Consider the following 15,729-nt stretch of genomic DNA (forward strand, 5'->3'; position numbering starts at 1 on the left):
CCGGTTTCTCGATAGGCTTGGTATCTTGTACGATTAAAATTGTTTTATACTTTGCAGAAATCTACCGCGTAGATTTTTTCAGGGATTACGCGCAATAGAGAGAAATTCTTCGACGAAACGAATAGCAAAATTTCGTCTTTGATAGATGTAAAATGTTTAGATAACAGAGAGATAAGAAACTCGTTGAATCATTTCATTTCTTGGAAAATTGCTTCATACTATATCGTGCAATATGGCGCCATGAATTCTCCGATTGGGTTTGCAATCATTTCTTCGACAACTATGGTGTCCGTAATTAAGTTGATTCGATTAGTTCATGTGTAACTGATTTTTAGTTCTCATGCAATTACACATCCTGCGTCGAGTTCTTTAAATCATATATATCTATACGTATATCAAGTTTTAGCGAATTCATCTACGACGAAAGAATAAATAATTCTAATTTTACGAACGTGAGTGATCAGCATGTTTTCTTCATTTTTTTTGAAATGATGTACACTCTTACACTTATAAGTAAATTAGTTGTCAACTTCAACGTAGAATGATTATGGATGTAATATCAAGTAATAGCGCGAGCTCAGAAATTGTAGTATTAGCATATTGTAGTTTCATAATTCATAGGATCACGATAATCTGTAGTCCGAATTAGCGTGATTGGAAATTAGGTCTAACGTGTGAATAGCGAGCTCTGCATAATTCATGCTAACGCCGTGATTTCCATAATTCATAATGACCTCGCTGCTTTAGAACCGCAACTTGTAGTACTCTTCGTTAAAGATCGTGAATCGGAAGACTACTCGTGAATTTTACGCTGAAAGCAGTTCATTGTTCATGCATCAAGAAATCCGGTTTGTAAAATAACGTAACGTACTTAACACTTTACATGAGTTACGAATTAGTAAAATGTGTAAGATTCAAAAGATCCGAATGGAAAGAGTTCATAGAACTTAAATTCTTAATTCGATGATAATATTATTTACAAAAGAAAAGGATAACAATGTTTGATAAAATTCTTGGTTTTCGGCCAAGATCTGCGATATGTAAATGTAGAGGAAAGGCGGAAGTTGCACGTCGGAAGTGATAGTTAAGTTGAAAGTGATCACATAATATGACGCGACAATCGATCTCTTCCACATTAATTTTCGAATCACTACTCTTTGACGATTCCTACATTTGTGTAATATACAAACATTTCTGAAACTAAAAAAAAAAATTTTATTTCAAACGAATGCAAATATTGCTTTCTGTCTTGATTTCTATAGATGCTATTTTACACAGTACACATAATATTGGACACGAGCAATGATACAAACGTGAGATGACATAATAATAACAAATGTCAAGAAGACTTCTTTGAAAGATGCAAAAAGTGGATTTAAATTTATTCAACGGTTTGATCAATCATCTGATTAATTATAATCGCAGTATCAAGTACATAATTATTTATGTTTGTTTGTGTGTAATATACCTTCAGTGTAGTAATCTCAATGTTGAAGAAAAAAATCGAGTGAAACGCTTTGTTAAATCACGTCAATTAATCTACTGATCACGTCTTGTTAAATTTCTTACGTTGAAAATTCGCGTCCTTCAACGCGAATCTTGCTTAATGTTTCAATTGTACCTGTTGCGGTATCGATCGACTCCGCCAAGCGCAGAAACGACCAAATAATAGACGTATGTATTACTTCTTGGTTGCATATTTTATTTAACTCATATTCAATTTCTTTTTCACGAGCTCTTAAATTAAGTTCTAACTAGTTTGTGTTTGTAAATTACAAGAATAAAAGCAGTTAGTTTTGAACAACAGATAAAATCGATAGAATACTTAGATATTCCATGTACATGAGAAGTATTTTAGTTTATTAATTGACAGTGCCGTATATAAATTTTGTATTAAGCACCTTGGTTCCCACAGTGGTATCGCAAATATGTGGCGGTTTCGATCAACTTATTACGTAGTGAAGAAACTATAATAGGAGCGTTAGTGGATTTACGATTCATAAATCGTGTGTGGAGGTAAATGATGAAGGGGATCTATGTTGCCTGCGGCACCGTAGAAAGTTGATGTCGTTCTGATTTGCGGTTTGAAATTGTGTTAAAGGTCGTTGTGATTTTGATAGAACGCAGCTCAATGCAAAATTCGAATCATCATTTTTTCCCCATGTTCAATTTCATTGTCATTTATCATTCTTAAAACAACTGTCTTTAAAAGATCTTACTTATCGCGGTGAAGTACTGGAAAATGAAATCATCTTTCGATCGAGGAACGGTTTAAATTCGGAACGACTAGAGTGAATGTAGAATAACATAATGTCCCAAGTGAATTGCTTAAGTTGTCAATTTCACGTTGCGTGTAGAACGCAGTGACTCTAGAATCCATTTTGTGACATTACGGGGCCCTGCTCTCGGATCATGTGCCAGAGGAATTCGAATTATATAAAAATTGCGGCATCTCGAGTCCACGGATCTAGCTTTTTTAATACCACTATCAGAGAAATGCTTAATTCGCTTCCGTCAATTTCTCTTTCGTTTCTCAGTACGCTTCTTGTATCTCCATTATACGAAGAGAAACGAACTTTCCAATATCATTCGAATTTTAATTAAAAATGTGCAAATTTTAAGATTGTCAGCTGAACTTTCTATGTTTCTCTCAAGAGAAATTATATAGCTATATTATCGATTAAACTAAACTAAGGAGTGATATAAGATAAAGTAAAATTTATGAAACGTGGCACATTTTACGAGAATAGAATAGAATGTTAAAAAGGTCGAAATTGCTTTAACGCTTGTAAGTATCGCGTCACGATATTTTATTTACATAGCTAGTGATTAAGACAGATAAAATCATTATAAATTCTTTTATTCGTACCTTTTTAATAAAAATATTTTATAAGACACTTTTGAACTGTATTGCGTACAGTATACGTATGTATGAAGTGAGAAATCGTCGAGGTTCCTTATAAAAGTCTGATACTGAAAAAATCGTGCTTGAAAGGATCTCGTAGATCGTTTTACGGGGCCAACAGGAACCACACCCTGGTGTTTGTGAACCAGTTTTTTCAGGTCGCTTCTGCATATTAACGCCTGCCACTCGTACAAATGATCTCAATGAAGAGGTTGAAATTTACATTTTCTTGCGCAATTCTGCCTACCTTTTCTTAAATGTATTTCATTAAATCTATTAGGTCAATGCGTTGTCTGATTTGTTGTTTAATCGTTACGAAACCCGGTTGTGGATTTTGTCCAAGTTTTTCTTTGTTAACTATCGTCATTCCATTTATTCCAACTTGATTGCAGTCGCATGTACATGTTGTCAGATACAAGAAAGATATTCAAATTTGGATGAGTTTTTTTTTGTAACGGTTTTGATTGATCAAAAGTATCAATGTGAACAGTAGCTTTAGTACTAGCATTTAAATACTGATCGCTTCGATTCAATCCTGTAGAAACGATCGATTAATAATAATTCATTTTCAATGTTTATCCGTAAGATATCATCTAGTCTTTAAGATAATATCTATTTGGAATCTAGCTAGAATTTGAATAAATGATTATGAAGATTTCGCAAGACTGTTCCATCATTTTCTGGTTACAGTGAGAAGTGCTGATTAGGTGAAATCGCGTCTATGTCTCGGATCATGGAGTCAAGCGACGTGGAAAATATTTAATAATTCCATGAATAATTCACCGTTCTTGCCAGAGCTTTCTTATTGGTTAAATCGAGATGGTTGAACCGGTGATAATCGTCCTCTGACTTTAGGAGCCTGTCGGTTTCGTAGTCTTAACCGCTAGATAATCAGCTGTCTTTTACGGATTCACCGATGTCGGAAGTCTAGACGGTGAAAGTACACCTTCGATCGAAATTGAGATGCAAACTGGCAAATCAGAGTCCTGTCGAAATCCAAGGACGATACGCTCAAGTATCGATCATTGATGACGAACGCTTTTACTCTTTTTAATTTATATCATTCAACAGTTAAATGTAAATAATATGTAGCCTTCTTTTCACAATGGGGAAAGATAACAAAAAAATCGAAAGTTGTTAGAACGATAGGTTTTGTTCTTATAAATTCTAAATACTTAAAATAAAGTAGACATTAGTCAGTTATATCAGTTTTGGAAAAAAATGATTATAAGGGGGTAATGGGTATATTCGTTATTTATTAATTTATTTATTATTCGATATTTATAACCCTAAGACGCTTAAGATTTTAGAATATTTACCATTGCTTCGAATTCGGTGGATATCTTTCGACTCTCTCTTAAGCCTAGAATGAAGTATATGTTTATTTTATCGATGTATGTAGATTGCAATGGAATAACAATTTGCACTCCTTAACTAGTAATTCCGCCCGTTTAAAACAAATTAAATAATAGAAAGAAAAAAGGAAAATACGTATAAGGGTCTGAGATTTAAAATGCTTGGAGACATGTTTTCAAGGAGAACAAAATTCTGGTTGATTCTGGACACTCGGGTAGTGTCCTTCGCGAGTTGGTTCGACACTGGCGAAGCGGTCTACCTTCGAGGATATGAATCGGCCTCTCACCGTTGTCAGCGTAATACACTTTTCCAATAATTTGCAGCGCGCGATATTACATACGATTGCGTTGCCATATCGACAACACGTACATAACAACATAGGACACGATAACAGGAAAGTTTGGCTTCAAATAAATAATTACAGGCCATGTGGATTATTTCTATTTTCATTCGACCATATTGTCGATGATACAGATGGTTACAAACAAGATTTATGCATTTCAATATCTAAGTTATGTAACCTTCGACACGGTACAGTATGCAGATTCTTCTTATCTGCCAAAATTTTGAGAAAAGATGTGGGAATTATATGATACCGATATGATGACGTAATTATTGTAAAAGTAATTTGACAAAGAATAAGATTGTTAAAACCGTTTACTTTTGTTTTGTTAGATGATTAAGTGATTAGGTAAGGTTACAGTCAATTTCAAACATTTGAACATAAAATTCAGCAATTCGTTTGTATTAATTACGTGTAGTAAAGTTTTACTTTTCAGTGCAATGTTTGTAAAAATATAAAAACACCTTTTATAGAAATTGAATTATAGAAAATGCAATATTTTTATTTACTTTATTATTTACTTTATTATATGATATTTACTTTATCTCTTGTGCACAAAGCCTGTTAACTGTTTTATGCAACATATTATTGAATCTGCTATTTTTCTTTTATTAGGAACAAATTATATCTGGCCTATTAATCGCGTAACAATGTTACTTCATCGCGTAACGATTACACATACGAATCGAACCAATCTTTCACATCAGAACTATAGTTACATTTTTTTCTAATCACTGGAACATCGTGCAAGCCCAATTATGTTTGCCATTTCCCGTTACAGGACTGTTACATATTGTATTGCATGTTCATAATCGCCGGAGATGTATTTGAAATTACCAATGGCGAGAGTTCGACCGAAGATTCCCTTAACTAGCAAGAATCTCGTTTCATGTCTTCCAATTACGCAAATAAACAGGCAATTTGTAATTACATAGGGGAGGTATTCGTGTTGCAAGGATCTTCATTGTTACGTACATCCGTTCGAATGGAAAAATTCAAGATTACCTCTTGCTGATTTTTTATCTTATCGGAAAAAATAATCGAATATCACACGTTTGTTAGAAACGGGAGAAACTGCACTTTGATTTCAGCTTTTTAAAGGACCAATTTATTGGTTCGTAGGAAAGTTCTTGGGCAATCCTTTTGAACGTTAATAGCGATTGCAAAAGAATATCATCCAATTTTGTCCTATTTGTATGAATTTCGCGGCAATTACAACCGCTATTTTATTTTCAAATCTGAATATAATAATTGTACTACGATTGTACGACGATTGAAATACGAAAAGATACTTAATATTTAAGAACAGAAATTAGGCAAATTATGTTACGTTTGATGTTTATCTGTTAACGTTATGTACATGTCAATATAGTGAAACTGAGCAGACACGAAAATGTTAGAGATATAAACTTGTTCAATAAGTTAATTGTCGTAAAAGGATTTAGATTAATAATTCATAAAATTATTACGATAAATCGCGCATACTCGATAGAGTTAAAGAGTTATTAGAAAATAATACTACCACCTTCACAGTATTTCTCGCATGTTTCTCCTGTTAGCTAGATACACCATTGTCGCTAACCAGATACAGTTTTATGCGAATATCCATATCACCATTATGTAGATCCGATCTGGACACCATTTTGACTGGTTTGTGCCAAATAAAGAAAACTGTTGTTTCGCTTTGCTTCGAAAGCGAGCGCGGACGTAATTGCGACGTAGGACGGAATGGTAATGTCCTGGTATTATTCATAGCGTTAATTTTCCTACGCGCTTTGCGATTTTTCAACTTCACTTGCGCGCTCATTGTGCAATTTCGAATATCTTCGCTCAGTTTCAGAGGATTTTAGGGTACACCTCGTTTTGCTCGAGGGTGATACGTCGGGATCTCCGTTATTGATGGCAGATTGTGAAAATATAATTAGTGATCTCTCAGAATTCATAGAGTACATAGAGTATAATTTAGTAATTTACATTCCACAAGTTGAAAATGGATCGATTCGGTTGTATAAAGAGAGATTGAAGGAAAATGATGATCTTTCTGCAAATCTTCAGTTTGAATACTCGATTTGCATTTCGTGAAGAAAGTTGACTTGATGAATTTCGTTGACAGATGATTATCGTTCTCATCAGACGTTACGTATTCGGTATACGGTATTAAAATCGAGGTCATTTCAGAATAAAATTTCTCTTTTTATGTTAAACAAGTAAAGCTTGATTGATGAATTTTGATTAGCCGTTGCAGCAAAAGAAGATCTTTAGTAGGACACATATGGAAAGTAGTATTCTAGAATATATGAACCGAACCAGCTAGAAATTAATATTAAAACTAGTTTTAGTCCACGAAGTCGTAATTACGAAATACCTAAAATCACTTTAGATATGCCTAAAATTCAATAAAAACGCGTGCTAGATTTCAGAGCAGATAAAACATAATCAGCTATGCTCCATAATGCTTCATAATGCATTCTACCATACATGATATAAATGGTAAAATTTCTCAACCCTGAAATTAATATTGTGCGCCAAATGAGGAACAACGAGTGTAACTCGCGTAGCAATTTATCATTTTATTTGCAGTAATCTATATTAATTCTTTGATTCTCAGATTTAACAAGTAACTATGCTCGCTTGAATCATAGTCAAGTTAATTGAGCGAGAATGGGAAGGCTTCATGTCACGAGTCTCATCCAGCGAAAGTGCGTTCACTTCTATCGAGATTTGTCTTTCCTTTTATCAGGACTTGAGAACACACCTTTCACAATCGAGAAGATCGATCGATAGATCCTCTTACCCCTTTTTTCGATCGTCTTCCTTGTCGATATCTGTCCTTTCGCTCTTTTGTTTAAAGGAGGAGAAGTATATCTATCTGAAACGGTTTGTTGTCGAATCGTTCTATCTAGCTGATTTCAGCTGGTCTGACAAAAATGTCGAGAAAAAAAATTAATTCGTGCTTGGGAAACTCAGCAGAGACGTTATTTTGCAGGTCTATTTACAGTAGTTAGTCGCGCATTCAGCCAGCCGTGTTTAAGGCTGTTCTCGAGTTCGGCTGCATGCTTGACTAGGTAACGTGACGTGAAACACCGACTTTTACTTTCAGTGTCGATTCCACGCTACGTGTACCTTACGGACAGATAAGGATAAACGAAACTGGAACACCAAGCCACGTTCGAAGTATCACTGTCTTTGTATTATAATGCTTAAAAAATTCTTAGGTAAATACAGCCACTTGACCCGTGGTTGTGGAGGTTATTAGTATTGCAGAAATGGTAGAACTATCTTTTTTTTATCGTCAATGCGTCATTATTGCGTGATGCAACGATATTTGTTTCAAATATTGTTGTAAGAAGAAGAATTTTATTAGTCCCATAGAACGGTATGATGCGATGATACTCTGAGTATCAGCAATGTTAGATTTTAAGCTTAGTTTCTATTGGAAATAATTTAGGAAGGATCTATATAGAATAATATTAACATATGATAATGTTTACCCTGAATCGTTGTTAATGTAATCATAATGTTGCACTAGTAGTTTTGTTTCTAATCATAATGTTTCACGTGTACAAAGAATCAAGGAATGATTCATTCTTAGAGGAATAAGTTATCTATTAAACTCTAATTATGAAAATTGTATCGTTTAAAAGTCAAATTTATTAATTATCTATCTATCGTACTATTGTTGAGAAATCTGAAGAAGTCGCATTGATTCGTTGTTGCAATTGAAAGAGTGTAACTAATAGACTAATAAACTAACGTAGCCAACTCAACGGAAAATTATAGTAACTGCTGTTATTTGAGATGTTATGTTTAACTACTCGGAAAGGAAATAACAGTCGAGCAACGAATACTACTTTCAGAATTCTATTTCACGATATGTTATTTGTTAATTAATTTCTTGCACAGTTTAATATAGAAAGATCAAAGAGATAGTCTTTTTTGTATTAATCTTCTCAACTGAAAGTGTAATTAAATTCACAAAAATTGTGGGTTCTCTAGGAATTGGAAATCAAAATTTGCGTCTTTTTTGGCAAATTAATTTCGTGACTGAAGGTACGATTAGCAGTGTCCGAACTGAACGACTAGTAAATGAAATCACGAATCTAGTTATAACGTCGTTTATTGTCGTTAGGCACGGAAGAATTGTAATTCAAGATAAATACTAGTTATCTGTTTAAACGATGAAACGTCAACTTGTTAATTTTTTTAACTATTCTCGACGAATATCTGATAAATATTTAATGCATATTCTTTCACGATTTGATAGAGTAATTCAATTCCTGCCATTTCTACTACTCGATTAACTATAACCAGAATAATATCGGTTCATGCGAGCTTAAATAGCTCTATGATTTCAATAATTATATAATTTCAGTAGAAATAGTTCAACATAGTACGGAAATATTGTAGATTTTTTATCCGCTTGGCTAATTCAACTTTAACATTTTCGAAGACGTACGTACACTTATATGTACGTACACGGGGCTAATGGTTCTCTATGATGTTCTAAATAAGAAATAATTACAGTGCATGTAGTAGAACATCATAGAGAACCATTAACTCCGTTTACTATTTCACAATCTAATCTGCAACATTTCCAAGAACATCAATAATCTGTTCTAAAAAGTCAAAGCAGTTGCAAATGTTCCTGCATTTTGCTCAAGCACGATGCTTTCACCTTAACTTTATCTCATGAACCTGTTCTCTCTTCCTGATGTAGTAATAAACCATCAGCAGTTTGTTTTCCTTCGCTTCCCGCTTTTTCTTTACCACATATTTTCCCACTACTAAAAATATCAATATTGCCTCGCACTTTTCATTGACAGTGTCGGCATATACATATATTTATTATAATATCTTCCTTTTACTTTTACTCTCTAGTATAGCAAACCACTCTAGTACCGTTTGTGAAAAAGAATTCGAGGCACCCTGTATATCGATATACATATGCACCTTCTATAATTAATACATCCTATTACATGGAACAAAACAAGTGCACGCGTGTTAAAATTATCTGTTAGCCTATTAAGGATATTAACTTTGTCTCATCAACGTCAGGATCATCAAAGCAAATGTCACCTATTACGTGGCACAACATTCTTCATCGGAGCTCGCCTGTAACACGATAAAGTTCTTCCTCGGCGATCCTATATTTACTTTGTATATGTATATAATGTCGACTATCATCATAACAGGATTTACAAAAGAATCATTGATCGCGATCGTGGCCGAACCGCTGATGCAACATCCTTTACACGCGAAATCGTCGCGTTATCGTCGCATTATGGAAATAGATAATGAGATTCGTCGCATTCTGATGCATTATAAATTGTGGTCTGCAAATCGATCGTTCTATAATTTCAAAACCGGTAGTTAATAGCGAAATATCCGATTAAACGACAATTTTCACTAACCAGGATCTAATGAACGTCGGTCTAATAAACGCTGAAATCAACGATCTATTCTTCCCTGTTGTCGCGACGATTATTATGAAGTTTAACCATGAAGATGGAGATCGTGTAACGCATACATTTGAATAAATTTGAATGTTTGAACCAAGTCGAAAGCAGCCTGGGTCTGATTGTGAATGAATTTCTTAGTGTAGAGTTAATTTATTTAAAACGCCGACTTAAACACGGAATGCAGGCACGTTGCGTTAATGGTCACTGTTTGAACAGGTAATTTAACCAATTAAATCGCTCTGACGTATCGGTGTTACACGGTGTTAGAATGCGTCCAAGAGACTTGAATGTGATGAGGGAAAATCGTCTTAGGCAAATTGAGCAAACTTTTTGGATTTGCGAGTAGTTCAATACTAATCTCAGTATTATAAAAATACTATTGTATTAAAAATTAGTAACAGTATAAAATAATAAATGCTAATGGTCATAATTTGTTCAGATCGATGATCATAAGGCTACGAATCGTGGCACTTTGAGATTCAATTCCAAATCACTGGAGGAAGCAACCACAGTATCATCTTCGCCGCTATCGAGATCCAAAACGAAGTGGGACAGATCAGCGCAATCGGAAACGCTCTCGAATTTCGAAAGAACGATCCAAACTTCTGTGATCAATTCAGAACCAAAGTTCGACACGAGCGAACATTCGACCGTTAGAACGATCAGAACGACCGAAAGGGGAAGTGTTTTAACAGCAACAGATGTCACAAGCGAGTCGAGAAGAACTTCAGGCAAAAGGTTCGAGGAAACTAAAAAGGTAGAGCCAACGATTAACAGGCGAGACGGCAAAAGATATTTTTCTGAAAGCAACAAAGGAACAAAGTTAAAAAATGATGAACAAAAATCCGAAACACCCAAAGGGATTTCTCGAAGAACGTCTAATGGAAGAGCGAATAATTCAACTGTCACTGAGAGATTGGAGAACAAAGGACCATCCGTGTTCCTAGCAACCACGGAGTCTTCGAGGTCTAGAACCGGAAGAAAGATTCAAACGACTTATTCGATGAAAGATCTAAAGACACAAATCCCTACGTCTAGAAGGTACAACAGTAAGAAATTTAGAGACGTTGAAACCACTACAGCTTCGTTTAGAAGAGAGAGTAGAGGTAGATCGACTACAGAGAAGATTGAAAGGAGTACCAGATCTGGTAGATCGAAGGTGAACAATGCGGAGAATAATTCTATTGCTCGAAGAGGCCCAGATCCTCTTTTATCAGAATCCGAAAGTGTAAGAGTCGATATTCCCCTCACTGTAGATGAAACAGGAAATCCAGCTTCGGATGTAACCACTGGATTTGATGTAGCTTCTCAGAGAAGATCGGACGCTAAGGAGTCATCCAGATCCAGTCGGACAGGATTCGAAAGATCGAAAAGTCGTGGACGGTCGAACGATTCCGAGGCTTCTGGATCATCCAGATCTGCTTCTCCAAGAGGATCTTCAAAGTTCAGCGATTCTACGACGACAGAAGCTAACGAACAGATTGTTAGTTCGAGAAGGAATACAGTTTCCAGAGATCGTTCCAGAGGTTCCGAGATCAAGAAGAATTCTGTGAACGAGTCTAGATCAAGGTCTAGAGGTAGAAATGTGGAAAATAATACGAAACCTATTTCGGGAGGTACTTCAGAAAGGAATGTGAAGCGGAAGGTGGCTGGAGAAAGAAACTCTTCGGATAGGAGACCGAGAATTCCCGATGTCACTCCAAGAGTTATCGACAGTCGTAGACAGGATACTCAGGATGTGCGTGGAAGATCGAGAAGCAAGTCGAGATCGGATGTTACCACACCTATTACTATGGGTGAGATAATTTGTTAATCACTAATAATAATTTAAATATAGTCTTGCTGTTAATAGAATATTTGATAACCTGATTGTAGATTGAATTTTGGTACAATAATTTTAATGATACATAAAAAGGTTCATTTATCTTACTTGAAGGTGAAACATCCAGTTTTATACGTAACAGTTAATTAAGTAATTACGATTAACTGTAAAGAATGAAATTATATTATAAAATATTACATTTTGTTTATATAAATAATAAATTGTATAACTAATATAAATAAAAATTATAGAAATATAATTTATAACAGAAGATATATAGAAGAATATAATAAAATAGAATTTTATAATAGAAACTATATAAATAAAAATTCCTTAAACAGATGTTACCACAACTGTTGCGCCAGATACAACAGTTTTTACCGACGTAACAGCCACCGATTCTGAGATAACAAGTACGACCATAAGATCAGCGACTACTCCAAGTCCAAGAGCAACATCAAGACCATTATCGACTTCTGCTTCAACCCTCGAAGCATCAGGACGAGGTAGAGGAAGAGGCAGAAGCGGAAGTCACGGTAGAAAACAGAAAGAGGATTTCTTCAATCACGGACTAGGGTTCAGAGGTCGAAAAACCTCGCCTGAAGGATCTGCAAACGTGACAGAGTCTAGAAAAACCGTTTCGTGGAAAAACGATTCCCAGTCGCATGGAAATCCAGGCTGGACGCTCAGGAGGCGACCAGCTCATTTTAATTCTGAAAATATTTCGAAGACGATCGTGTCTTCGCCAAGGGATCAGACGAACGAAGTGGTACCATCCAACGAACAATCGACCAGCACCGAAGCTATAACGACTATCGAAAGTTCCACGTTTGGCACGAAAAGAGGCCCCAAGAAGCTGCAAACGACGGACGAGAGTTCCACTATGGTTGAAACCACGACAAAGAGCTACAGAAGAGGCAACAAAACCTTTGGAAATGGCAAGGTGATTGCGGCGCTTGAAGAAAGTGATAATTACCCGCCTGAGTTTAAGGCGAGGTTAACTCAGTTGGTGAGTTCTATTTCTTAATTGGATTTTTTAATTGGAAATAAGCTTACATTTCAGTAGCGAAATATCCTATAAATTTGTAGTTTTATCGGATAAAAAGAAATATAGATAGCTTTATAGAGACAGATATGTGTACTTGAACGTAATTATTGAATTACAAGGGGAGTGGTGACACTATGAATAGTACTTGTAATAAAACTGCATTGATCAAAGAATAGAGAACTTAAAACAAGAAATTGTATGCTTTCAGCTTTAAAGAATGTTTAAGCGTTGTCACTCCCATTACGAACGAACGATTTCTCAACTGTCTCATTACTTCAATTAATTTCATTGTGTAATAAGTAATAAGTCTTACACGCGAACGACTAGTCATATAACACTTACATATGACACTTTACTTCTTTTTAAACACGTTTCACATATAGTTTCTTTTATGTCTTGTGAAATATTTAAAATTATTTCCGAATCAATATACATATGATATATGCAATATATGGCAAAAACTTAATACGCGTATAACGATTAGCGTTACAATCCTGATTGATAGAATTCTAGAAAGAATATGGCGTGTTCTAATCGAAAAGTATTATTTCAGAAGAGTACCAACACGAAAATACCAGCCTCAAAAACCACCTCTAGAACGCCATTGGAGGTAAGAGTTCAGAGTGCCCTTCATATCAGCTTACAGCATCTAAATAAAGTCTCTCTTGTTTTTTAATTAATAAAGTGTAACATACATTTCTATGCTTCTATTCTAGTTCAACAGTCTACAGCTTTCATTACGACAGTACCTTAATACGTAGACGTTGTAATCCTTGACACTGACTGATATTATTGCGTTGTTGTAAAATAATGGTACAGTCAACCGCTGAAGGACTAAACAAAAAATTAAAAAAACGACAAGTGACTGCGACGAAATGGGACGATGTATTATACATTTTCTAACACTAAACAACTTAATCGGCATGCACGTAACAAACCACACAATTACCACTTTACCGTTCTTATCTTTTGGCGAATTTTTTTCCAACGGCTTCATAAAATAGACACTAGTACTGTTTCTATCGTAATAGTCAAGGAATCAGTAATTTGCATTTTGAAGTCAAAACAATTCGTGTAGGAACAAGAGAGGAATATCTATGGTCGACGCTCGAGGAACAACTCGATGGCGTTCGAGCCTGACGACCTCGAAACCGCAGCTTCAGCAAATGTTTTGACGGATGAAACTTTAGTCGTGAATCCCTTAACGTTGATAAATGGCACAGGATTGCGACGCGTAAGACTACAGATAAATCATTGTATTACGTGATCGCTTGTGCTCTATGTATCCACCATCCTCTATGTATCTCCTCGATGCGTTCGTAGAGCTTCTCTTCCATTTTTAGGAGAAACCGACTGCAAACGTTTCTAATGCGTCTCGTTTCTAACGGTTAGCGGCTTTTAATTATTGTTTTATCGATTATCTTCCGATAGAAGTGCTTGGTCTATATTTATGTCGATGTCATTAGTATCTGAAAATTCTTAAATACGTTGTTTCGTTCTGTTTTGCTTTGGTCATTGTGAATTTTATTTAGCTACTATTTTGTTATATAAAATGCTGCAGTTTCGGAAAACGTCATATGTGTGTAAACGTAGTACGATTGATTTATAATTATTTCTCAAACTATCGTAAACCTAACTAAGAAAGGTTGTTTGCTTAAAAGTGTTTTTTGCGAAGAACAGTAAAAATCTATATGTCGACTGTATCCTTAATAGTTTAAGAAATAATTCTTCTGTTGTATATTCGCAAATGCTGTGATCGTCTAAGATACTTCTTCTTTCACTATTTTCGCAATGTTTAAAAAGCTTCAAAACAACTTACGTACGAATATGTGTACTAAAGTTTCGCCTTGGAATCAACGCTAATTTGTTGGCGAGGTAAAAGTCTACGAACTATGTAATCGTTTGCTTGTATCATCATTGACGACCAATTAAGACTGGACAATGATGAGCGATTAACAAAGGGAAAGAAATGCCAACTGAAAGACAAGCTTTCCTCTGGTGGTTGGTGAAAAATCTGCATCGTCCCCACGATTTTGGTAAAATCAGATGCTTTTGAGATCTTGCGATACATCATCGTAACCAACTGCTTCGATGATATCGTTCATCTCCAAACGCGACTGGATCGAACGATATCCTTTAACACGAGGAACGACGAATCCTCGACGTGGAGTTCTCTCAAGGTCCAAATGAATATAAAACTTTGATCGAAACGTTCTTCGAAAGTGGACTTCTATTTTTACTTTCGTTTATCGCGAAAATGTGCTTACTTATCGAGCCCGACTTATTCAGGGCTCACGTGCATTACGCAGTTTATAAACTGGTTTTTGGTTTTCGTTCAGTTGCTTTTGTATTGGGTTCTCGATGGAGAAAGTGAAGGTTTATTTGACTTACCTGAACATAACGCGTCCCGATTTATTCCCAGCGAGGTAACTTTGATAGGTAGAGTTCGGAGTTGCGTCTTCTACTGGAAGAGGTCTTCTATGCAAGATATCTATCTTATTGATGCTTAGACTTCTAAATTTCTTGTTCATTATAGACACGAGGAATGGTTAATGACAGGGATGAAGCAACCAAAAGAAATTATTCTATGTGAAAATAATGAATCGTGAATGCAGAGTAAAATTTGTTCTTGTGAAAATGATCTTAAGTATTTGCCGAGCGTCTATATACCCCACGATGTCTTAACTTCGTGACTTTCACTTTAAATCGTTGCTACATTTGTCGCTTATATTTGTTCTTATATTTACCGCGTATGATAATAAATGGAAACAGGAATAAATGGTTGAAAAATTTTTT

The 15,729-nt window shown here is 35.3% G+C and overlaps 1 protein-coding gene across 7 annotated transcripts in view; it reads left to right on the top strand.

The window, feature by feature from the left end:
• Window positions 1-15,729, top strand: part of LOC117240005 (mucin-17-like) — a 46,751-nt gene that overhangs the window by 13,269 nt on the left and 17,753 nt on the right. For 3 of the 7 annotated variants that reach the window (XM_033505824.1, XM_033505825.1, XM_033505827.1), the window contains exons 3-6: window positions 10,503-11,859; window positions 12,227-12,894; window positions 13,487-13,543; window positions 14,012-14,167. In XM_033505824.1, coding sequence (XP_033361715.1) covers window positions 10,503-11,859; window positions 12,227-12,894; window positions 13,487-13,543; window positions 14,012-14,167 — 2,238 coding nt within the window. The remainder of the gene's footprint in view (window positions 1-10,502; window positions 11,860-12,226; window positions 12,895-13,486; window positions 13,544-14,011; window positions 14,168-15,729) is intronic. The other 4 variants (XM_033505828.1, XM_033505830.1, XM_033505826.1 and 1 more) reach the window with 3 other exon arrangements.

This window comes from Bombus vosnesenskii, unplaced genomic scaffold (genome assembly GCF_011952255.1).
Source record: "Bombus vosnesenskii isolate JDL3184/JDL3185 unplaced genomic scaffold, Bvos_JDL3184-5_v1.1 scf7180000014535, whole genome shotgun sequence".
Classification (NCBI taxonomy): Eukaryota; Metazoa; Arthropoda; class Insecta; order Hymenoptera; family Apidae; genus Bombus; species Bombus vosnesenskii.